At 25.9% G+C, this 26,338-nt stretch overlaps 1 protein-coding gene across 6 annotated transcripts in view; it reads right to left on the bottom strand.

Moving 5' to 3' along the window:
- The window catches only part of bru2 (bruno 2), a 294,037-nt gene that overhangs the window by 110,361 nt on the left and 157,338 nt on the right, over positions 1 to 26,338 (bottom strand). Inside the window, exons 1-2 of one of the 6 annotated variants that reach the window (XM_065502495.1) lie at positions 20,507 to 20,921; positions 3,000 to 3,954 (exon numbers count right to left, since the gene is read on the bottom strand). The exons of 3 other annotated variants lie outside the window; for them this stretch is intronic. In XM_065502495.1, the coding sequence (XP_065358567.1) occupies positions 3,000 to 3,684 (685 nt within the window). In that variant the 5' untranslated portion in view covers positions 3,685 to 3,954; positions 20,507 to 20,921. Of the gene's footprint in view, positions 1 to 2,999; positions 3,955 to 20,506; positions 20,922 to 26,338 lie in introns of those variants that run through there. 2 more of the 6 variants (XM_065502496.1, XM_065502497.1) reach the window with 2 other exon arrangements.

The raw sequence follows: 26,338 nt of genomic DNA, 5'->3' as shown, positions 1-26,338 counted from the left end.
AAATTGCGACCTGTACTTTGCGCACAAGGTTCACATGGACAGACAACGGTCGGACATCGTTTAATCGACTCAGAAAGTGATTATAAGTCGATCGGTATACTTTAGACTAACATTTTTGGGCGTAACAAACATCTGCACAAACGCATTATATCCTCCCCATTATGGTGGTGTAGGGTATAAAAACATACTTTTTCAAAATTAATTTAGCACGACCAAGTTTTTTGCAAAAATGGTGGTACCTTTAAATAACATCATTGATTCCATATATTAAATTATGCTGGCATTTGATTTGATTGTTTAAAAATAGTTATAATAATGTGCGATTTTCCTAAAATCACATGATTTGCATTCTATTCGGTTCATTAACATTTAGTTTCTGCTATTTTCTTTATAAACAATAGTAGAGGTTAATTTTACACATTGCTCTGTGCTCCGTTAATCATTTATTGTACAATACAGGCATTTGTTACATGTCTGCGAGGGCCAATTGAAAATAAGTTTAGAAATCTAAGAGAATGTAGTTTTTTAAGAAAATGCTGTAGTTATTGTTTTTATGAATAACATGAATGATTAAATCGCACTACCTTGGAGGCCAATTGATAGGTCCATTTCTCGAAATCAACTTATCGTAAATTTCATCATTGATCCTGGTGTTGTAACGATCTTGATTAACTGTAACGCGAGCTCCGCCTTCATTTTTGAAGAAATAAGGTCCGATGATGAAACTAGCATTTCTGGATACAATGAAGTATGTAGGATCTGTTGTGGATAGTCTCTCCACATATGCTGCAATTTTGTTTTTTAACAAACCCCATTAAGCCAAAAAGAACCTCATCGCTGAACACAATCATCTATAAGTTGTACGAATCGATGACTGATTTTCAAAGTAAATTTTGATAATTTGGTAGCGTTGTTCAACGTGCGATAGATGGGGTGAATTCTAAAACGTCTGTATGCAATGCAGTCATATCTTTATCAAGACAAAGCAAGCAAATGCATAGTTAAAATTTAAAAAAAAAACTTAGCATACTGCCTTTTTTTACTTTTTCATACATTTTGCGATATGAAACATTATCAAAGATTACACGGTTGCATTAAGAATCGCTCGACTTTTTAATGTTGCATTGCATACAGACGTTTTGGAATTCAACCATGGTTTCTTCGGTTCAGAAGTGGTGATTTCGACACGGAAGACAAAGATCGCCCAGACCAGACAAAACAGTTTGAAGACCAAGAATCGGAGGTGTTGCTCTATGAGGACTGTTATCAAACTCAACAAGAGCTTGCAAACTCATTGGGAGCTATTCAATGAGTAATTTAAAATATTTACAAGCAGCAGGATTCATACAAAAGCAGGAAAATTGGGTACCATACTAATTGAAGCTGAAAGAACTTGAAAGACGATTTTGCATGTTCGAAATGATGTTTGAACGCTATAATCGAAAATCATCACTTGCGATGAAAAATGGAACCAATACGATAACCCGAAGCTTAAGAGATCGTACGTGAAGCCCGGATAGCCACCAACCAGCCGAATCGACACCAAAGCCAAATATCAATGGCGCTAAGGTAATTCTCTGTGGTTGGTGCAAAAAATTATGAGCTGCTGAAATCTGGCCAGCCCACCACAGGGAAACTGTAACAAACACAACTGATTTGTTTGAACCGAGCATTGGCCGAAAAACGCCCAGAATATGCGGCCAGACATGACACTGAAATATTCCATCATGGAAACGCTCGGCCACATTATGCAATACTTGTTAAAAACTATTTAGAATGAAGTGGTTGGGAAGTTTTGCCTCACCCGCTTTACAGCCCAGACTCTCTCTGGGAGTCGGTTCATTTTGGAACAGAATATCCGATATTGGCTTGATTCGTTCTTTTGGCTCGGAATCCATATGTTGCCAGAAATATGGGAAAAGATCATAGCTAAGAATGGCCAATACTTTGAATAAATTTATATTGTATATTGTTCAAAGTAAAAGCTAAAAAATAAACTCAATATATAAAAGAATTTCTGACATATACTACACGTATTTGGAGGAAATGTTAAAATTATATTAATATAGTTCTTAATTATTATTTTGTTTGGATCGTTCAATGGCGATCTGAAAATTAAAACTGATCAAATTATCAAAAAGTGTCTTTTTATTCTCAATTCGCAGCTGTCATTTACGTCAGATTTTTTGTTGTTTTGAAATCTGAATAAATTACATGGAGAAGAGGGACAATATTTTTGCTAAAAAGTCTGTGAAAAATTATAAATTTTTCAGAAGAAAAAATTTAAAATAAGGACGAAGTATAGTCAGTAGAGTATCCAAAACCGAAAACCGGTCAACCGGTTTTTTCATCTTTGTAACCTCCACCGGTTTCGGTTTTTTTAACTTTTCGGTTTTTTGACAAACCGGATTTTGTATGACGGTTAACCGGTTTTAATGAAATATATTTTATACAGCTCATTCATGCATATTTATGAAAAACTATGACACCATTTTAAAAATATTGATTTATTTTATAGAAAATTGTAGCATTATACAACATTTCGTAAAAGATATAAAATAAATTGCATAAAGAATTCAAAAATGCTAAATTTCCATTGAATAAAAATTTAGTATAAACCGGTTAACCGGTTTTTTTGAAGACAAAAACCGAAACCGATTAACCGGTTTTTTTAAAAGACAATAATCGAAACCGGTTTTTTGAAAAACACACATTTGCGGTTAAACCGGAAACCGGTTTTTTAAATTTGCCGGTTTTTTGGACACTCTAATAGTCGGCAAAAAGAAAATAAAATGATCATACAAAAAATCTATTATTTTTAAAATGACTTTTCAATCTCTCCCTCGTATTGTAACATAAGTGTATTGGTAACATTTCTGTACGCCTTAAAAGTGTGAGTGTTAGTTAATGTGTTTGTGAGAGGTATGTGTCGAACACACTCTCACGTAACTGGTAAATGTTGGTGTGTTGTTATTATTGTTGTTGTTGGTACTAATTACCTGGAACTAAATATGGGGCTGGATTTGGTGCTGGTTGCCAATATGTTGGTGTTATCGAAGGATAAAGTTGTTGTTGCTGATGCTGCTGTTGTTGTTGTTGCTGATTATGCTGGTGATGATGATGATGCTGCTGCAGATGATGATTTTGAGAATGTTGTTGATGCTGATGATGATGATGATGGCCATTTGTGGTCAGACTTATAGGCGGTGAGGTGGGTGTGGTTGCTGATTTGTTTGTTGTTTGCATTGTGGTAATTGACGATACAATTGTTGGTGCCATAGCTGATGTGGTGTTTGTTGCCGTTGTTAGCTTTTCTGTTTTAATTATTGAATTTATAGATTTTAAGGATATAACTGTTGTTCCTATTGTGCCCAACTCCAACTCTGTTGATGCGGCAGATGATGCTAAGGTATTGCTGTTAATGTTATTGTTACTTTTAGTAATAATATTGCACATAGTGCTGCTGCTGTTGCTGTTGAATTCGTTAGCATTTCCGTTTCCGTTGTAAGCCATTATGTTATTGTTATTATTATAATTGTGTGGGTGGCCTAGAGTTGTAACATTGTTTTTAATATTGCTATTATTATTGTTGTTATTTGCATTACTTGCTAAGCACATTGTTGTTGTTACTGCTGCACAATTACTTGACGCCATCGAACCATCCAGTAGATTACGATTTTTCATTTCTAGTTTTAGTTTTATAAATTTAGAATTTATTTTCTCTTTTTTTTTGTGTTGTTGTATTTAAATTTTTCTTTACACTTCCGTTTTAATGTTTTATTGTAGAAAATATTTAATTTTCTATGTAAATTTTATTGTTGTTTAATGTTGCTTTGTTGGTTGTTGTATGAATTCATTAATATTTCAATTTATTGCAAAAATTTTCCACTTTAAATAATTTTATTAGAAAATCTGTTTATTTGCTAAATTTGTTGCATAATTATTTATCTCTAACTAAAATATAATATTACTACACATTATTGTTTGGTGTTGCTTTTGAAAATTAGACAAAAAAAAATTTGTTAAATTTTTATGAGAATAACCCAGCAAAATGTTGGAATATAAAAAATAAATTCTTTTTCGCGAATACCAGGGACTCAATTATAGTATTAAATTTCAGAAACAACCTTATGAAATATAAACATTGTTTTTTTTTTGACTCAAACTTTTGCTGGGTTACATCTAAATTTCATTCTATATAGATCAGTTTTCCTCATTTGTGTTTTCATAATTATTAGTTATTTATTTTTGTTATATGTAGTATAAAATTTTGTTATATTCTTCCATTGCTGTATTTATTTATTTATTTTTATTGCATTTTGTATACTTAATTAATTTTCAACATTTAATTATATACAACTGTGTATTTATTATTAAAATTTTTTGTCTGAAATTTCTCTAGTTATTTGTAATTGTGTGTGTAAGTGTATTTTTTGTAATATTTATTTCGGTTTCAAATTCGTTTCACATTTCAGTTTATTTATTTAGAATTTAATACATTCTCTCTGCGTTTTTTTTTTTTTAAAAGCGGAACTTTTTAATTTAATTTCAATTTCCATGGAAATTCGTATTGCATTTGTACGTGTATTTAATAATTAATATTCATTTAATTTTATTATTATTTGTTGTTGATTTTTGAAATGATTTTAGAACTCTGCTTCGTATTTCAATCATAGTTGAAATTACATAAATACATTTTCAATTCACAGCTAGTTGTTAAAATGTTTGTTATGGTTTTGTTTGAGGTGTCGGCCATTAATTGAAATGATTTTGTTCTTTTTGAATAATAAATTTTTTACACAAACTTTATGCGATTATGACAGTTTTTGCTAATTTTGTAGGGCGTTATAGTTTTTCAGGGTAATGAATACAAATCACTTTATTATAATTTAGTGTAATTTTATACAAATTAAATTAAAAGTGTAAAATATTTTAATTGGTGAGTAGATTTTAAAATAATTGTGGCGCTAGTTACTATCCCACATTCCAGCAGATTTTTTTCTCTTTGACCAGTGGATTACAACCACTGAATATCTGTAGGATGTCAGTAGAATTAAAATGTTTTAAGCTGACTTGATAAGGTGCTGCTATTGTCCTGCTGATATAAGAACCAAATCTGTTCCTGTATTCATTTAAAAACTTGCTAAATTCCCCTTAAATTTGTACTAATTTTTAACAAATTTCGATTATTGAAAGAAAGTCAAACCTAAAATGTAGGCAGAGATTTAAAATTGGGAATTTAATGAAGGAAACCTAAAGTTATAGAGACAATGCTGAGAGACAAAAATTCCAAGTCTGCTGTTATAAACCTAAGTCTTGCAACAAAATACCTTTAAATCAATGTATTTTGTTGTTGTGGCAGCCTAACAAATTGGAAGAGTGTAAATATTTTGAATATATTTTATTCTTAGTTGCGCCTCTAGTGTTTATTCTATAAATAAGATCTTAGGCAAGAAATTAATTAAGTCATGTTTTTTTTTTTCAAAAATTACTTAAATATTTTTTTAAATAAAGATTACTTCACAACTCGTATTACTCTCGTTACAAAATATCACATTATAGTGTTAAAATATTTGACCAATTAACAGATACAAAAAAGTGTTGTAAGCATAAACGAGGAAAAACACTAAGTTTGAAGACAAAATCAAAACAAAATATTGAATTAAATAAAATCTGCCCCATTCATGGAATTGGCATAAATGCGATAAATATTTTATAATAAAAGCATGTCAGAGGACAAGTAATGAAAATGTTAAAAAACTATTAAAAGACAAAAAATCTTTAAGGCAACAAAGTTTATTTTTTTTTGTGAAAAATTTTTTTATTAGAAAAACAATAGAATTTTTTAATGTGAAAATTTTTTATTGAAATTTTGAAGAAATTTTTAAAAAATTGATAAAAACCTTTAATAAATCTTTTATTATGCAATACAAAATTCATATTTTCAAAATCCATTATCACAATTTTATTCCCTTATAAACTAGCATTCATTTGGTATATCATTTGATAAAATCCCTTAACTTTAGTTTTTGCACCGATTCATTAGGAATATAAAAAGGCAATAGATAATATAAGTAATATGGGTATCAAACTTTAGCATTTCATGAGTACTTTAATAAATTAATATAAACCATTAAGATTTATACAGTTTTTAAAGGAAAATTTAAAAAATGCTATAATTAAGAAAGGATTTTGTAAAATATTTTTAAATCTATAAAGCTTTAAAAAGTAATTATTTTCATAAGCCATTATCACCATTTTATTTTCCTATAAACAAGCTTTCATTTGCCATACATTTTAATAAAATCCCTTAACTTTATATTTTGCACCGATTCATTAGGAATATGAAACAGCTAAAGATAATATAAGTAATATGGGTATCAAACTTTAATATTTTACGAAACCATTAAGAAATTAATATAAACCATTAAGATTTATACAGTTTTTAAAGAAAAGTTTTAAAATTGAAATAAATATGACAAGATTTTATAAAATATTTGTATGTCTATAAATTTTTAAAAAGTAGTTATTTTCATAAGTCATTATCACCATTATATTTTCCTATAAACAAGCTTTCACTTGCTGTAAAATTTAATAAAATCCCTTAACTTTTTTTTTTTGCACCGATTCATTAGGAATATAAAAGAGCAATAGATTTTATAAGTAATATGGGTATCAAACTTTAGCATTTTATGAGTACTTCAATAAATTAATATAAACCATTAAGATTTATACAGCTTTTAAAGAAAAATTTAAAAAGTTAAATAAGTATGACAGGATTTATAAAATATTTGCATCTCTATAAAACTTTGAAAAGTTATTATTTTCATAAGACATTATCAATATTTTACTACCTTAAAAAGCAGCTTTCGTTTAGTATGCAATTTGATAAAATCCCTTAATATTATTTTTTGCACCGATTCATTAGGAATATGTCAGGGCAATAGATAATATGAGTACTTTTATGAGTACTTTAAAAAATTAATATAAACCATTAAGATTTATACAGTTTTAAAAGGAAAATTTAAAAATTGAAATGAGTATGACAGGATTTTATAAAATATGTGTATGTCTATAAATCTTTAAAAAGCAATTATTTTCGTAAGCCATTATTAACATTTTATTTCTCTATAAACAAGCTTTTACTTGCTCTCCAATTTGCTAAATTTCTATAACTTATTTTTTTGCACCGATTCATTAGGAATGTGAAAAGGCAAAAGATAATATAAGTAATATGGGCATCAAACTTAAGCATTTTATGAGTACTTTAATAAATTAATATAAACCTTAAGATTTATACAATTTTTTTTTAAAATTGAAGTAAGAATGACAGGATTTTGAAAAATATTTTTTTATCTATAAATCTTGTAAAAGTAATTATTTTCACAATTCATTATCACCATGTTATTTCTCTATAAACAAGCTTTCACTTACTATAGAAATTGGTAAAATCACTTAACTTTATTTTTTGCACCGATTCATTAAGAATATGAGAAATCAGAAGGTAGTATAAGTAATATGGGTATCAAAGTTTAGCATTTTGTTAGCACTTTAAGAAATTAATATAAACCATTAAAATTTCCATAGTTATTAGAGCAATTTTTTTTAAATATATCAATAATTGAATGATAAAACAATATTAATAGAACTGATTTATGGAAGACTTAATATATTGTTGTTCTTTTACCATTTCCTTTAATTTGTAATATAATGATAATATGAAAACATTGTATTTGAATACAAAATGTATGTCTTTATTGATGTGACTGTAAACATTTTTTCTATCATGTTTTTTCCTCGCAACAATTTAAACAGTTTTAATATTGTAAAATAAGCTAAAATAAATTGAAGTATTCAAATGAATATTTTTGTATAAGTTACTGTTAAATGGCACTTTAAGCAAGTCATTTTTCTTTTTCTATTATTATTATTATTAACAAAAAAGATTGTTGAAATCTGTAAAATACATCTTGTTACTAGAGATCTTCTTCATCTTAGCTTGTTATGAACAGACCACATTATTCACTTAAACATGATGTTCGAACATAATGCCATCGAACACGAACATATTGATTCATTGATGATGTTAAAAGTCATTTCTTTTGCTATAAGTTTTTATTTTATCTCATTCTGCTATGTATTTATTTTAAACAAATACCTACAACAAAATAGTTGTATTTTTTTTGTTATTATTAGTCTTGATATTATTGTGGTTATTGACTGAATGTGTAAATTGAAATGTGTCTAATGTTTTTTTTTTGTTTGTGTTAGCCAAAATGACATTTAGTACTTTTTATCAACTGACCATGCCGTGTATGTCTGTCTGCCTGCCCGTCCATATGGTTGTTTGTCTGCTAAAATTTATTTTACATTTGTAAGTGTGATCGTCTGTCTGATGTGCCAGTCTTTTTATTTGTTTGTTTTTTTAACAAATGTTATTTGTCTTTCAGAGAATTTAGGTTTTCTTTCCAATTTTTTAGATGGTTTTATGTTTGTTCTTATTTTTTTATTATTATAAAAAGCATTTTTTGGGGGGGAATTTTTGAAAACGAGAAAGTGCAAACAAAGTATTAAAATCAATTTGTGTTTAGAAACTACAAAAAAATATATTGTTTATTAAAAATATAAAAAAATGGTTGGATATAAATATCTTACCAAAATTGGGGTTAGGATTTGAAATAGTTGTATACAATAGCAAATATAAATACAAACGAATTTTGTTAAAACATTGTATCTCTATAAAATATCAAAATGTTAGTATCCACAAAATCCATTAGCACTATTTTATTTCTCTTCAAACTGGCTTTCATTTGTTATCAAATTTGTTTGAATCCCTCAACTTTGGTTTTTGCACCGATTCATTAAGAATATAAAATAGCCATAGATTATATATGTAATATGGGTATCAAAATTTTGTATTTTACGAGTACGTTAAGAAATAAATATAAACCTTATTTATACAATTATTTAACTAAAAATTTTAATTAACTAAAAAATTTCCAAATTTTAAACATTATTGCTTTATAAATATTAAAAAAGTTATTATTTTTAGAATTCATTATCTTTATTTCATATGATTTCAAAGTAGCTTTCATTTGAAATAACATTCGATAAAATATCTCAATTTTGGTTTTAGCACCGATTTATTAGGAATATGAAAAACCAATAGATAATATGGCCTATATGGGTATCAAAATTTACAATTTAATGAGTACTCTAAGAAATAAATATAAACATTATAGATTTAAGTTATAAAATTAATTTTTTTAAATAAATACAATATAAAAATTCCCACTTTTTTTAAATCAAAGCTCTATTAATATTTAAAAAATAATTATTTTCAAAATCCATTGCAAAAATTTAATTTCCCTTCAAACTAGCTTTCTTTTGATATGCTATTCTAACAAATCCCTGAATTTTGATTTTTGCACCGATTTAATAAGAATATGAAAAAGTCATATATAATATAAGCAATATGGGTATTAAAATTTCGCATTTTGTGAGTGTTTATAGAAATTAGTATAAACCTTGCAGATTTATGCCATTACTAAACTAAAATATTGAAATTTATTTATACTTTTACAAAATTTTATAAATATTTGTGGCTGTGTTATTGATTAAAATTCTATTATTTTCAAATTTCTTTAACACAATTATATTTTATATCAAACTAGCTTTAATTTGATTTATAATTCTTTAAAATATCTTCACTTTAGGTTTTGAACCGATTTAATAAGAATACCAAAAAGCATAAGATAATATAATGAATATGGGTATCAAAGTTAAGAATTTTAGAAGCACATTAAGAATTTAATATAAACTACAAAGATTTACATATATTTTAGAGGATTTTTTTTTTAAATATAAAAATATAGAAAGTTCTTCAACTTTATGAATTGTAAATAATGCTGGTTTTCAGCATATCTTATATTCATCCTCGTCTAATGTGGCCTTTTTTGATTAACCAAGGTTTAGTACCATCCTCTGGTCGTTTACCTCCAACCTTAACTGTCCTTATTCACACTTGATTTTTGACAACCAATATAAAATATCATAAAAAAAAACATTTTTACGATTTCCATTTCATTGACATTTGTATGCTTTTTTTTAAAAAAACATGTAAATCAATATTTACACTTTCATATACATACATTCCAATCTATGGATGTGTCATATACATTTATATCTACATATACATTTGTATGGAGAATATCTTTGTAATACATACATTTCATGCTCGAAGTAACAATATATCGCTCTTTTGAACTACATACTCTTACAGTCAAATAAATGTTTTATATATTTTTATGTGTGTTTTATTTTTCTTTTTTATAGTTTTCTGTTTTGTTAAAATATTCAAACAAATTTCATGCTAAAATATTGTATTTTGCACTAAAAAGAAAGATATGAGAGTGACAAAAAAAGGAACAAAAAAAATACATTTTAAATATGATTTTAAAATGTCATAAAGTTTAATAGATTTTGTAAACGAAAAACTAATATGGCCGTTGACAGTAAACACTATATATTTCTGTTTTTTCTTTGTATTGCTAAATAAATGTCAAATTGTAGTTTTCATCTAAATTTATTAAAAATTTGTTTACCAAGCATAAATATTACATGAATATACAAACAAGTGGCAATATATTTCATATAGAGTTTTATTTCAAAGTAATGTAATAAATATTTTACAATTTTATGAATTTTGAAATTTCAGTAAATAAATAAAAAAAATATATCTTTTTTTATATATGTATAAATCATTAACATATTACTATGTTCTTAATTCTTTACCACTATTTTATATCCCTTTAAACTAGCTTTCGTCGGATGTAAATTTCTTTAGATTTCCTTCACTTTGGTTTTTGCACCGATTCATTAAGAATATGAGAAAGCTATAGATAATGTAAACAATATGGGTATCAAACTTTAGCATTTGGTTAAAGCTATAATAAATTAATATAAACCATACAGATTTTCTTTGTTATTAAGAACAATTTTTGAAAATATATAAATATTTCCGACTTTAATGATATTATTATGTATAAATCATTAACAAATTACTGTTTTCTAAATTCTTTACCACTATTTTATATGCCTTCAAACTAGCTTTCATTTGATATATATTTTAATAGAATTCCTTCACTTTGCTTTTTGCACCGATTCATTAAGAATATAAGAAAGCTATAGATAATGTAAGCAATATGGGTATCAAAATTTAGCATTTGATTAAAGCTTTAAGGAATTAGTATAAACCATACATTATTTCTTTGTTATTATAGAAAATCTTTGAAAATATGTCTGGCTTTAATGATATACTTTTATGTATAAATCGTTAAGTTAATATTTTCTTAATGCATTACCACTATTTTATTTCCCTTCAAACTAGCTTTCATGGGATGTAAAATTCTTTACATTTCCTTCACTTTGGTTTTTTGCACCGATTTATTAAGAATATGAGAAAGCTATAGATAATGTAAGCAATATGGGTATCAAAATTTAGCATTTGGTTAAAGCTTTAAGGAATCAGTATAAACTATATAGATTTTCTTAATTTTTAAAGAAAATTTTTGAAAATATATCAGACTTAATGACATTTTTTTATGTATAAATAATTAACAAATTACTAATATCTCAATTCTTTATCACAATTTTATTTCCATTCAAATTGGCTTTCATTGGATATAAATTTCTTTAAATTTCCTTGACTTTGGTTTTTGCACCGATTCATTAAGAATATGAGAAAGCTGTAGATAATGTAAGCAAAATGGGTAGCAAACTTTAGCATTTTGTAAAGACTTTGAGAATATAATATAAACCTGGCAAATTTACATAATTATTAGAAGTAAATTGTATTAAATATGTTTAGTTACTATATTTTTAAATTATTCATTATTCGATAACAGTTGTTAGGTTTAAAACTTCATTCAGAATATTAATGAGTTTCATATGAAGTAACTGTTTTGTAAAAAAGTATATGTATATTAGTGTGGAAAAAAACTCATTAAATTCCCACTAACTTTCCGTAACGTTTTAAATTTTACGTTAAATTTAATGGAAATTGACACATTTTTTTTCTGTTTGTTTTTCACTTTACTTTTATTTTCATGCATATTTTATACCTAAGCGAGTTGGAAGAATGTAAAAAAAACTCACAGTTTTTTCCCCATTTTATTTATTTGAACAAACATTATTATTTAAAATTTTATTTATTTTGATTTACTAGAGCATAACAATATTTTATGTATGTGTGCGTTTCCACACACACACACTCATATCTCCACCTGAATTGTTGTATGTTTGAGTAAAGGTTTTCATAGCTGGATGACATAAACGTGTGCAACTGTTTGGAGACAAAAAAGAAAATATGCGTATGTATGACAAATTTTTGTTAAAAATTTTTGGAATTTTTGATGAGCTTGTTGACATAAACAAAGTTTAGTGATCCAATATTAAATAGAAAATATACAAAAATATATACATTAAAGTTTTGAATTTAAAATGTAATAAAATTTCAAATTTGTCTGGTAATTAAATAAATTGCAATCCCAGTTTTAGTTCTCTCAGTTAAGAGTGGAGAGAAGTCGCTAGCAATTAGTTGCGGCTACTAATCTTTGTACAACTAAACAAAATAATGAACGGTATATAATTAATTACTTTTCATTTTTAACATTTATATTTATTATACATTAATTTTTAATTTAAATAAAATAAATGTTGCCTCCATGTCTTCAACTGAAGGTCTTGCATATTTAGAAATTGCTTTTTTTAATTTCTATTATTAATTATTTCAACAAAAGGTCTGTTTTTTATTTAAAAATATATTTTTAATTAGACATTTCTAAAACACACATTTTGTTTTCTTAATTTAAACAAAACACTTTATCAATATTATTTTTGTGTGTTTGCAACTAATTAAAATACACTCGAAAAATTAGTTTATTCTTAACAATTAACAGGTGTTTTTTTAAATAAAATTAAATTATTGCGTCTTGAGTTAATGTCACTTTAATTGAACTGTTTTTACGCTTTTAGAAACTGAAATTGTTTTACGATAATTGTCATTGAAAATAGGGAATAAAGTTTATATTAGTGTTAACGGATACAAAGCTGGGAGTTGTAAACTTATTAGTTAATTAGTTAATATATATTGTTCATATATCAAGCAGGCTCCAATTAAGCTAAATGAAGGCAATAATAACAGTAATCATGTTAAAAAAAATCAAATTTGTTTGAGGCTCTCCCATATTTTATTTCATAAATTTTTATCTTTTTAATCGATTATGCTGATTTACAATACTAAACTGTCTAGGACAATAATACAGATTTTGGTTGAAATTCATTGAATTCAGTTTTGTATTTTAGATGTGAGAGTGTTTTACACACACAAATAGAAGGAAATGGTTGAAATTTCAAATAAAATAATATATTTAAATAAAGAACTTGTTCTAAGGAATCATATCAAGTACTTTTGGCCTGATTTGCATGAAATGATTTTAACAGGACAGCGTTATGTGCCACATTAGACTTTCTCCACGAGCAATATGTTATATTCCATACATAATGGGATCGATAAGCCTTCCAAACTATTGAACAATTTCTATGGTATCTCACACACACTTTGTTTAATTTAAATTTTAAGTTAGGAAGTGCTTAATGAAAGATTCTTTAGCTCCATAAGTTTCACTCTCCATGCCAAACTGGAGAAGATTCTGAACATACAGTATTCAGGAGGGATATTTGTATAGGGACTAGCTGAAATCGTGGACCGATATTGTCCAATTTCAATACCAAAGAAACCTTATAAAGAGAGAGTATCTGTCTTTCAAAAGGCAGACAGACAGACGGACATAGCTATATTGTCTTAGAATTTCGTAAGGATCCATAATATATAGTTTTTTGTAGGCCTGTAACAAATACTTTGATGTGTTATAAACAGAATGACAAAATCAATACACACTCACCATTTGTCATGGTGGAAATAGCTGCCTTTGTTAAGGAAAATTAAAAAAATATATCCGACTTGTTTATCTTTATAAATCATTAAAAAGCAATTATTTAAAAAATAAATTGCTATAACTGTATTGCATTTCAAACTGGCTTTCATTTGATATATATTTCAATAGAATTCCTTCACTTTGGTTTTTGCACCGATTTATTAAGAATATGAGAAAGCTATAGATAATGTAAGCAATATGGGTATCAAAATTTAGCATTTGGAGAGATTTATAAGAAATTAATATAAACCTGGCAGATTTACTTATATATAAAAAGTAAATTGTATTGTTACTATTAAAACTATTAAATTTGTTTGAGGTTGTCTCACATTTTGTTTCATAAGATCTTTTTTGCTCAACTGATTGTGGTGATTTTCAATAGCAAACATATTAGGACAATAACACGGATTCTAGAAGAATCTCATTAATTTTCGTTTTATATTTAGAACATAAGAGTGTTTTAAACACACTGCTAAAGCAAAATTTTTCAATTTCATAAAAATTCAAGAATATATAAAAAGAACTACAAGTTCTAAGGTCTCATAAATCAATATATTGCTTACACATTAACTACGTCTTTAATCCCAAATTGACTTTATTATAAATATTCATTTAAGACTTTTAGAATTAAAATAATAATTCCATATAAACATCAATGTCAGTTTAACACTCCCATGTAGGGCAGGCTTACATTAAAATTATTTGCATTATTTCTATTGTTTAAACGAAAATGTATTTTAAAATATTTAAAACAACCAAGTATCACATTAATTTGCCAAATCACGCAAACTTTGAAAAACTATTAAAATTGTTTTCGGTTTTATTTGAAAAAAAAACACAATCAAGCAATATATTTATTTATTTTTTTATGAAACGTGCATTTAATTTACACTTAATTAAATACACTAAAATATGCAAAATTAACAACTGAAAATTATATACAAAACAGTTGTCATATTGGTATTTAAAGTAATAGAAATGCACTTTATTTCCAAAAAATTTTAAAATTTTTTAAATTTGTTTAGAATTTCTAAATAATATAATAAGTTTAGCTTTTTTTATATGGAAAATTCTGAAAATTTGTTGAATTTTTTCCTGAAAATGTTCTGGTAACACTAACATTGTCAGTCTCGCGATAAGTATAAGAGAGTCTTCTGTGCAATAAATAAATTGAAACTACATTCAAATCTCTGTGAGACTTGCCGACAAATTGAAACTTTTAATAATGGCATGTGCAATTGTATTGAAGTTTAAAAAATGCTAATTTAAGCGCTTTTAAATTTCAAGGTATAAGTCCAAAGAACAATACAAATTACCTTTTTGTCAATTTATTTTAAAGAGAAATATTACTGGATAAATAGAGTGCAGAGCGAGAGAGAGCAATAGTATTGAATTACATTAAAAAATCTCTGTTTAAATGACGTGTTTATTGAAATTTAATTATAGCCCTATGAAGACAGACCGCAGAAAACAAAACAAATAAAAAAACTGTCATAAAAATCAGTCACGAATAGAGGAATTTCAAACAGTTGAATGTACAAAATGTATTTGGAATTATTGAATTTTATTAATTTTTGTAATAAAGCTTTAATTAAACAATTAAAAAGAAAACAGAATTCAAAATACACAGAAAAAATATTATAGTTATTGGTATTAGATATAAAAAAATTACACATTTTTAAGCTGAAAGAACATTTCACACATTTCTCTTACATTATTCAGAATCACACAGTTTATACTTCAGTGCCCAGTGCTTGAACAAGATTTATATGGACGGCCAGCCAACCAGAAGGAAGGACGAACGGACGGACATTGTTTATTCGACTCAGAAAGCGATTTTGAGTCGATCGGTACACTTTAAGGTGGATATTAGACTAATATTTTTGAGCGTTACAAACATCTACACAAATGCATAATAATGGTGGTGTAGGGTAAAAAAAGCTGAATTTTTGTTTAATGATTTTCATGCTGAAATACACATGGCAAATATTTGCTCTAAAAAGCGTAACCACTTTTTTTAGCACAAATTTGTTTGACGTGTTTACTCTTACAATTGTTTTGTAAGATCAAACAGCATCAAATAAAATAAAACTAAATTTTATGTTTTGAATTTTTGGAATAAACAAAAGTATTCAAATATATTTTATTTAGTGGTTACGTCTTTTTCGTCAAATATTTGTCATGTATGACCCTACCTTTAGCAGTTAGTCATTTAGGGACCAAAGTTCTCTTATACTTGAAATCAATACCATATCATTTGCATTTAACACCCTTCCTTGTCAATTTATTGAAGGTTATATTCAAAATGATCATTACGCATGAACAAAAGTCAAGGTTTCACCTTTCAAATTTGAATTAATATTTTAAACATACTTGTTTTGTTTCAATTAAATTGATATTTATTGAAACAATTTATTGCATTTTGGTTTTATTTTAAATAAAACATCACTTACTTGGAAACAATATATGCATTATTTATTGCACTGCTTAAACAAAATGTAATTCAATAAATTTTGAAATGAATTTTGGTTATTCAAATCAAACTTTTAACTTGACTTTTAAAAATGACAGTCAGGGATTAGTTAATGTCCTAATTCAATAATAACATGAAACATTGATTTTGTTTCTTCGATAGAGAACAAAATAATTCCAGTAAAGGACTTTTATATTAGCATTATTTTGTAAAAAGTCTTCAAAATTAATAAAAAGGTATCGAATTTTCTCGCAGATAAATATTTACATATTTCTACTTGTTTTATTATTTCACTTATTACTTCTTAATTACTTGTATAAGGGACGCCTAATTCGCAAATACGATTAATTCCACTTTCTGATTTTTAGAGATTTTATGTCCATTTCACTTGAAACTTTATAGTAATTTGTGAGAAATTTCAATGAAAAAATTAAACAATGACTGCCTCTGGTTTTTTCATTTTTTTAAAGAGTAAATCAGATTAAATCGAAATTATTTTCAGATTTTTAAAAAATAAAAAGCAGTCATTATTTCATAGTACGATCTATCTACATATTTCTAAACCTCACTTAAATCATTGAACATATCTACAGAAAAATTGGTTCCTCAACATGTTGCTAATAAAGCATTTAACGCAATGTTAGTTTCTTAAGATTTCGACACTTTTTTTAAATGCATTTTTACTTTCTTAAGATTTTAATTTAGTTTATCCGAAAATGTTTCATAAATTCTCCGAACAGTTATTAAACATATTTTGTCACTAATTTTGGTCATATTTCTGCAGAACATTCTAAATTTATTTTACAGCAACATGTTGCTAAAATTTATTTAAAAGCAATGTTATTTTCTAGTGATTTATCTGGTAGTAAATGTACCTACAATGTATTGAAAGTCTCCTGTAATGAATCGAAAATGTTTCTTGAATTCTGTTACATTTTTCATTATAATAAATTGTAGACAAACAAGAAATATTATTCGCTAACATTGTTTCTTAGCAACATGTTGCGCCCTTTTAAAAAAATAAACATTCTTTAAAACCATTTTAAAACCAATCAACATGTCGGTTAGATTGTCTTATAATAACTTCAATTATAAAATACAATAATTTCTCAAAAGTACCTACATAAAAACTGCAATTAATCAAGAGATGCAATATCTTAGCTAGCAAAATGTTGCAGATAAAGATACATATTTTCTTGATTGTTTTCTTAACATAAAATTCCTTTGTTTCTTAGCAACACAAAGAGTTCCTTAAAAGAATTAACAAGCTACATGTTGCCTACAAGTTTTTAAAACAAGTCATCATTTCGTTAAGACTTGTCTTATAATATCTTCAATTATAAAATTCAATAAATTATCAAAAGTACTACAACAAATTATTTGCATTGATTTGTGAGATGTTGCTGTACAAAAACTGGAATTAATTATGGATGAAATATCGTAGCAACATGTTTCTGATGAGGATATTTAATAACAAAGATATTTTCTTGAAAACAAAATGTTGCCTGCAAGATTTTAAAACAAGTCGTCATTTCATTATGATTTTTCTTATAAAAGGTAATAAATTAGCAAACCTAACCTTAGAAACATGTTGCGTCTTTTAAAAAAGTAAATATTTTTTCCAAGCAACATGTTGCCTGTAATATTTTAAAACAAATTGGCTTTTATTAACTTCAATAATAAAATACAATAATTTATCAAAAGTACCAGAACAAATTATACACAAAACTGCATTTAATTATAGATAAAATATCTTAGAAACATGTTGCTGATGAAAATTTTTAATAACAAAGATTATTTCTTGATTGTTTTCTTAAAACAAATTAAAAAACAACATGTTTCCTGTAATATTTTGGAACAAGTCGTCATTTCATTAGGACTTTTCTTATAAAAAAGTCTGTTATAAAAGATAAATAATTTGCAATAATTTTTCTACATAAAAACTGCAATTAATTATTGACACAATGTCTTAGCGAAATGTTTCTAATAAAGATTTTTAATAACAAATACATTTTCTTAACATTTTTCATAAAAAAACTGCTTTATATAGTCCAGAAATAAAACAGACACCTTTCTTTTAAAGATTTTACAAACATATTTCCTTAAAACAAATTCATTTGTTTCTTAGCGTTCTTTCAAAAAGAACGATTATTTAGCAGAAACTGCAATTAGTTATTGACACAGTTTCTTAGCAACATGTTGCAGATAAAGATTAGAACAAATGTTTATAAACAAATTGCTTTAGATTGTCTTAAAATTAAACTAACAGTTTTCTTTAAATATATGCCTCCATTTCCTAGCAACATGTTGCAAAAAATATATTTTTGTTTGTTTTTAATTTAGCTTAATAATATTTAATATACTTTAAGATATTTTAAATATCTTTCATACTGCAAAATGAGGCCTAATTCGTAAGCAACATGTTGCCAATAGCTGCTTTCCTTTAATTTATTTTAAATAACTTTTGTAATCACAAATCTGTTGTAATTTCCAAGCAACATGTTGCCAACAAAATGTCCATGTTTTTTATAAACAAATTGCTTTAGATTGTCTTAAAATAAAACTAAAAGTTTTCTTTAAAAAATATGGCTCAATTTCCTAGCAACATGTTGCAAACAAGATATTTCTGTTTGTTTTAGGCGTAATTCCTAAGCAACATGTTGCCAAATTTTTTTAGATTGTGTTAAAATAAAACTAAGTTTTCTTTAAAAATGTGGCTTAAATTCTTGGCAGCATGTTGCAAATAGATTTAAATTTTGTTTATATTAAATTCCTTTAAGCTATTTTGACTAACTTTCAGATTCTAAAATTAGGCGTAATACTTAAGCAACATGTTGCCAACATGTAATAAATTCCTTAAGATATTTGAAATATCTTTTGTAATCACAAGTCTGTCGTTAATCGTTAGCAACATATTGCCAACAAGATTCGCATATATCTTGTTTCAAATTTAAACACTTTTTAATACCTATAATGCTGATAATAAATTCCTTTAGAATACTTTAAAAATCTTTCTTAATCCGCGGAAAATAATTTTTTTACACTTTTCTAAAACAAATATAAACTGACATAAAACAATTTAAGACATTATAAGCTTGCGTAATTCCTTAGCAACATGTTGCCAATTCGATTTTCCTGTTTCTTTTTAATTTAAACACTTTTTAATATAATACTTATAATAAATTCCTTTACAATGTTTTAAAAATCTGTCATAATCCATAGAAAATTAATTTTTTTGACACTTTTCTAAAACATATTTAAACTGACATAAAACAATTTAAAACATTCTCACGCAAGCACTTTATTTACAAAATTTTAACAAATAGATTTAATTGTTTGTTAAAACCATTAACATTTATATGAACTATAAGAATTTATAGTATACTTTTTTATTATTTAAAATTTTAACACTTTTATTGGTTTTCTTACGATTACAACTTCTTTAAATTTATAGGAGTGCACTCCTTAGAAGTTCTTATTTACACATGTGTTTGATATGAATTTCTAATAGGTTTTGTTTCTTATTATTTTTTTTATAATTTTCTGTTTAAATTCCATTCACACACTCCCACTATCACTGCGACAATACTTTTTAGCGTAAGTTTAAACTTAACTTTGTTATTTTATTGGAATTTTTCTGAGTGTATGTACACTAAATTAATTAATTTTTTTCACAGGTATTAAAGGCAGCAAAAAAGGTTTTATTGTTTATTGCACAAATATTTATTTTCGTTTAGCGTAAATTAGGCGAATTAAACATAAAACAAAAACTGATGACAACCACAAAAATTTTGTGTTTAAAAACCTTGGAGTTTTAGGTAATTTTTATTTTAAGTTACATAAAGAGAGATAATAAATTGGCGGACTTTTTTTAAATTGAACCAAAAAATACACATTTAACAGTTATTTTTTTAATTTCACTTATTTTCCTTTATTTTTTTATAAATTTCATGTTGTTGGATGATTTGCTTTTTGCCCTTGTTTTAATTGATTCGTTTAACATATAATTAACTTTCAAACTACCGCTTTATATTACTTTCTAAGTACACTTTTAACTCTTTCTCCGTTTAATGAAATTATAGTAGGAGTTAGGCTTAATTTATTGAGACTCGTTTGTGTGGTTTGCAATTATTGCCGTTTCCCGTTGCCGTTTTACGAATTTTAAGCTTTAAACCGTGACTTTAAAGTACAATTAAATAACTAAACAATAAATTTAACGAAATTATAAACGTATAAATGTAAAAACAATTAAAACAAACATTGACTGCAATCGCTCATACAACTAAAGAGAGACTAAACCGAAACAGCAAAAAAACAAAAAAAACAAAATTGTGAACGAAGAACAACAAACGATCGACAATAAGACAACAAGTGACGATTTCAATTTCAGGTAATAACTAACAGATACAAAATATATTTTTGTATCTAATACCCTCCGCCTTCGAAATTCAGTCAGTACTTCACACAAAAATAATAAATAAATAAATAAATACTCGTACAATATCAACAACTACAAAAAACACAATACAAGTGAACGACAGAAAATATTATAAAAAAACCCCAAACCATACATTAAACTGAGAGCCAGGGCACAGCGGAGCGGGCCATGACAACCAAATGTGAGAATAAGCTTTACACGTTTTTTTTTTCTTCAGTATTTTGTCGTATTTAGATGTTTTTCCAATGTATTCTTAAACACCATTTCCCACAGGAAAGGGATTAATAAAAATTAAACTTCAGAGCAAATGTCTAGATTTGGCCCCCTACGAATGCTTTGAGAGCTTAATTGCTATTCCAAATATTTAGCATGAAGATCGAACTAATTCTGCAGACGTTTGAAACAATTTTCCATACGATTTTTAAGCTTTAAAGGAAGAAATTCCGAAACATAAGTTTAAACCAGTTATTCAGGGTTCTTGATCTGACAAGAATTGTTTTTGAAAAGCTTTAACAGTTTCGAAGGACCTAACTACAAAACTTGGGTTAAAGTCAGTGGTCGACACAGAGAGAAAACATGGAATATGGATTATTATAACATGTTATAATCTTTTTACTCTATTGTCATTTGACCAGCTATTGATTTTTTATTATTTTTAAAAACTTCGTTGCTTACTAGTAAATAACTGATCATATTCGGCCACTGGTGACTATGAGTCCCTATCACTGGTTTAAACCTATTAACAGCTTCTTCAGGGGTCAATCATGTTGACCTAGCAATTAGTTCTTGAATTGGGAGAATCAAAATAATTTCAAATGTGCCAAATCAAGACAGTAAACCGCATGCGGAAAGAATTTAATATTTCTAGAACTTAACACTCTTCAATTGAACTAGTTCGTTTAGGAAAAACCCGACTCTACTTTAGTTGCTTAAAAAGTGATTTATTTGAGACGATATCTATGATCTCTAGTGGACGTGGTAGAGAATGAACTGTATTTAAAGAATCGTTCTTATGTTTCTCTAAAGACTTTCAAATCGATTATTTTATTGATCAAAAAGTCTTTTGTTGCTACTTCCATTGTAGAGGTTGAGAATGTTCCATGTTTGATGATTCTCCAATTTGTTTTAGATATGAGATAAAACTTTGCAATATTATTGTTTAAATCCTCTACGAAATGGTGTATACATATTTAATTATTGTTTTTTTTCTTCTCAAAATAAAAGAAAATAAATAAAAAAAGTTAAAAAAAAAAATTAAATAAAAATGTATTGAGTTATTTTGCTGTTGTATTCTGTTTTATTTTCTATTTTTTCCGTTGACGAATGACATACTGAAAAATAAAGTACTTGTTGTACAAATGTGACGTTTAACTAAAGGTTGTCAGTACTGAGCACAAGTTGTTGTTGTAGTTTTGGTTCAATACCTACAAAAATTCATTAAAATGGATAGAAATACTCAAACGCAAACACACACTCATACAGAGAACTGTGTCAAATTTTCAAATACGAAAAAAATTAAATAAATGAAGAAATCATTTAAAATTCTAAACACTAAATACATTGATGAAGATAATCATAATAATGATGATGATCATCATTATTATCTAAGTGACAAATTGATCTTTATGCTTTTAAATAATTTTGTATCTTTTTTATGTTTTTATTTTTTGGCTATTTTAAATTTGTTTAAAATAAGTAAACAAAAATAGTTTTGTTTAATACTTTTGTTGTTTTAAAACAATTTATGTTTAATATTCCTAGTAGTGACTTTGACAGCCATCACATGTTTTTGATTTTTTTTTTCTTTATTTGTAGTGAATTTTTAACGGTAGTTCATTTGGTTGTTAAAACAATTTTAAATTTTACATGTTTAAATTTGCATTAATTGTGTAAATGTTTTGTACTTTTTTTTAGAAATAGGTCACAAGTTAGTTATTTGTTTTAGTTTTTTGTAATAGTTTGTGTTTCTATTTAGTTGAAATACATATGTTCATATGTATTTAAATGTACAAATTAATAGTGTAAATATTTGAGTTACATTTTTCTTAATTATAATCTTCATTATTTAGAGCATGATCTAATTTGAAATATATTTCGAATTCTTGCTTTTAATTTGTTAATATTTAAACAGCCGTATTTTTTTTATGAATATTTAAAAATTTGAAACAATTTTGTTAAAGGCTTTTTTGGTAATTGTAAATAATTTTTATTTTTATATTTATGTTTAACTTTAATTTATTAAAAATCTTTAAATTTTTTAACAAATTAAATAAAATGTTTAAGATAATTTAATTAAAAAAAAAATAAAAGTTTAATTTTTTTTGGGTTGAAAATAGCAAACTTACTCAATTAGGTCATATTGCTATGTACAACTTCCCCGCCAATTTTGTTTATTTAACTTTCAAAAATCCATATCTTCGGTTTTAAATAAAATTTTTTAAATTTCTTTACAGATTATGAACAGTATCGTGGAGTAGTTTAAAAAATTAAAATAATAAACACGTCAAAAAAATTTTTAATTTTTTTTCCATTTTTTAAAAAAGTTGGGAAATGAAAAAAAAATATTTTTAAAATTTTTATTTTTTATTAAAGCACCTAATGGTAATATTCATAATCTGTAAAGAAATTTCAAAAATTTCGTTTAAAACAGAAGATATGGTTTTTTGAAATTTAAATAAACAAAATTGGCGGGGAAGTTGTACATAGCAATATTACATATTTGAGTAAGTTTGCTATTTTCAATCCAAAAAAAATTAAACTTTTATTTTTTTTTAAATTAAAATCCTTTTATTTTAGAAGAATTTAGAATGAAATAATTTAAAACTTTAGTATTTGTTGAAATTAGGCGTACATATGAAAATTCGAGAACTATAATAATTTTTGGTAATCCTAAGTATAATTATTTTAACATGTTTAACCCAATTTTCTTAAAAATCTCTTATTTTTTAACAAATTAAATAAAAAATTTAAGATTTAGATGATTTAACGTAAAAAAATTTTTATAAAACTTTTTTTTAAAATTTTGGAAAATTTAAAAAAAAATTTATATATATTTATTTTTTAAAGCACTAAAGCATAGTATTTCATAATCTGTAAAGAAATTTAAAAAAATTTGTTTAAAACAGCAGATATGGATTTTTGAAATTTAAATAAACAAAATTGGCGGGGAAGTTGTACATAGCAATATGATATAATTGAGTATGTTTGCTCTTTTCAACCCAAAACAAATAAACTTTTAGTTTTTTTTAAATTAAAATCCTTTTATTTTAGATGAATTTAAAGTAAAATAAATGTAAACGTTAGTATTTGTTGAAATTAGGTGTACATATGATCATTTCAAAAACCGTAAAACTTTCGGAAATTTAAATAATATTTTTTTTTTTAAATTTTTCCTTATATTTTGTTCATGGGCTAACTAAAATAAACATAAGAAGCTAATTTACCAAATTTTAATAAAACTTTATTAAAATATAAACAGAATCTTGTCAGGTTTGTTAATATTTCATATCAGAGTCAACCAAGAAGAGAAATGCTTTAAAAGGAAATTCCAGACTGACTGCCATACAAATTATGACTGTTTTAACTGAGGAACCTCACTACTAATACCTGCCTGCAAGCACTGACATTTTCGAAAAACAATCGTACTAAAACAATTCAATTAAAATTTATTTTTACTTCCATTGTTCACTGAATGGCGCCTAAATGTTCAATATTTCTCTTTGGCTTTTTGGCCACAATACAATAAATTACATACAATTTGTATACGCTATTCAATAATTTTATCTTGGAAACATTAAAATTCTATACGGCCAGCAATACAATTTTAAATTGTAATAATTTTCTTTGTGTAAAATGTATAAAAATACTGCTGCACATAAAACCATATGCCCTTTTGGAAATAGCTCACAAAACAGCTTACATAAAAGAAATTAAGATAAAAATTCAATAAATATAGATTCGTTTTCCAAAAAATCAAATAAATATAAAAAAAACAATTTAAAATATTCAAGCAAACCAGCACAGGAAGAACGCCCCTAATTAAGAAAGGAAGAAGCCATAATGACGGTGTTCAATTATTTTTATTTTTTAAAATTTATAGTGTCTGGTCTTTTAAAGTGAATTTGTGGTGATTTTTTTTGGGGGGGGAGTTAGATTTGGAAGTCAAGTGTATGTGTGTCTGCATACAAAATCATTTAAACAATTTTTAAAGAAAATACATAAAAATATGTGTATGGCGATAATTGAAAAGAATAATTAAAATTCTGATTGAGCATTTGTTATTTGATTGTTGATGTTGTTTGATTGATTTTTTTTGTTTTTTTTTGGTGGTGTCTTGTTACTGATACTTGTTGTCTCATTGTGGTAAAAATGAAAAAAGGAATGACATTTGTTCATAAATTCATATTTGTTATGCTTGCATAAATCTTGTCTATGCTGAATTTTCAGAGAGCTATTCAGAGTCAATATTATTTTTGAATAAAAAACCTCATTCTAAGCTAAAGTCATTTGATGATTTTCTCACGAAATGTGCCACTTTTCGACCTTAATCAAAAATTAACAAAGATTTATGAAATATTATATCAAATAGTCAAAGATTTAAATTTGAAGCAATTTAGCTAATTATTCATTTAGCTTGTTTTAGTGTAGCTCAAAATAATATCGTAGTTACTAACAATTTACTTTAAATATAAGCCCCACTTTTGCTCTTCTCTTTAAATTTGTTAATAAATATTTCCAATATTTCCTCTTCCAATTTAAATATTTATTTTTTCCGTTTTTTAATGAATCTTAATTTTTGAGTGTATTGATGGTAAGTACATATTAGTATTTTGCTGTGTGTGTCTGGCGTATTTTACGGATTTACTCGTATTTCATTAAATATGCGTGTCACATTTTTCTCAATAATTTGTTGTTCTTGTTGATTATTGTTTGTTGTTATTATTGTTGCATTGTTCCTATAAACATTTTCACAATAAGTCAGCATTGTGTGTTTTTTATTGCTTTTTGTTTTATTTTATTTTTTTGTTTGTTTATCTTTATTTTTTTATATTTTAGTTAAATGTAGTTCCAATAATTATGACGATCATCCAAAACACTTTTTTTTAACATGAGTGTATTTGCTTTTTTGTAGTTTTTAAACGCACCTCTTTTGACGCACCCAATACTATATGGCTGGTAGTTTTATTTTTTTTTTTTTTATTTACAGAAACAAAATTGTTTGGTGAAACAACAAAATTTTGTTGTGGTTAAACAAATACTTAATTTAGGTTTTTTAATTTATTTAAAGTTTTATAAAAACTAAACATATTACTATTGGTATGCCTTAATTGCTAAATGGATTAACTCCACTTTGTAATTTTTTTAAAGTTTAATGTCAAAGTTGACACTTTAAAATTAATGGCTACAAATTCAAATTTGAATCTTGCCGTT

This window comes from Calliphora vicina, chromosome 2, assembly GCF_958450345.1.
Source record: "Calliphora vicina chromosome 2, idCalVici1.1, whole genome shotgun sequence".
NCBI classification, from domain to species: Eukaryota; Metazoa; Arthropoda; class Insecta; order Diptera; family Calliphoridae; genus Calliphora; species Calliphora vicina.
This window is presented reverse-complemented; position numbering and strand designations above follow the sequence as displayed.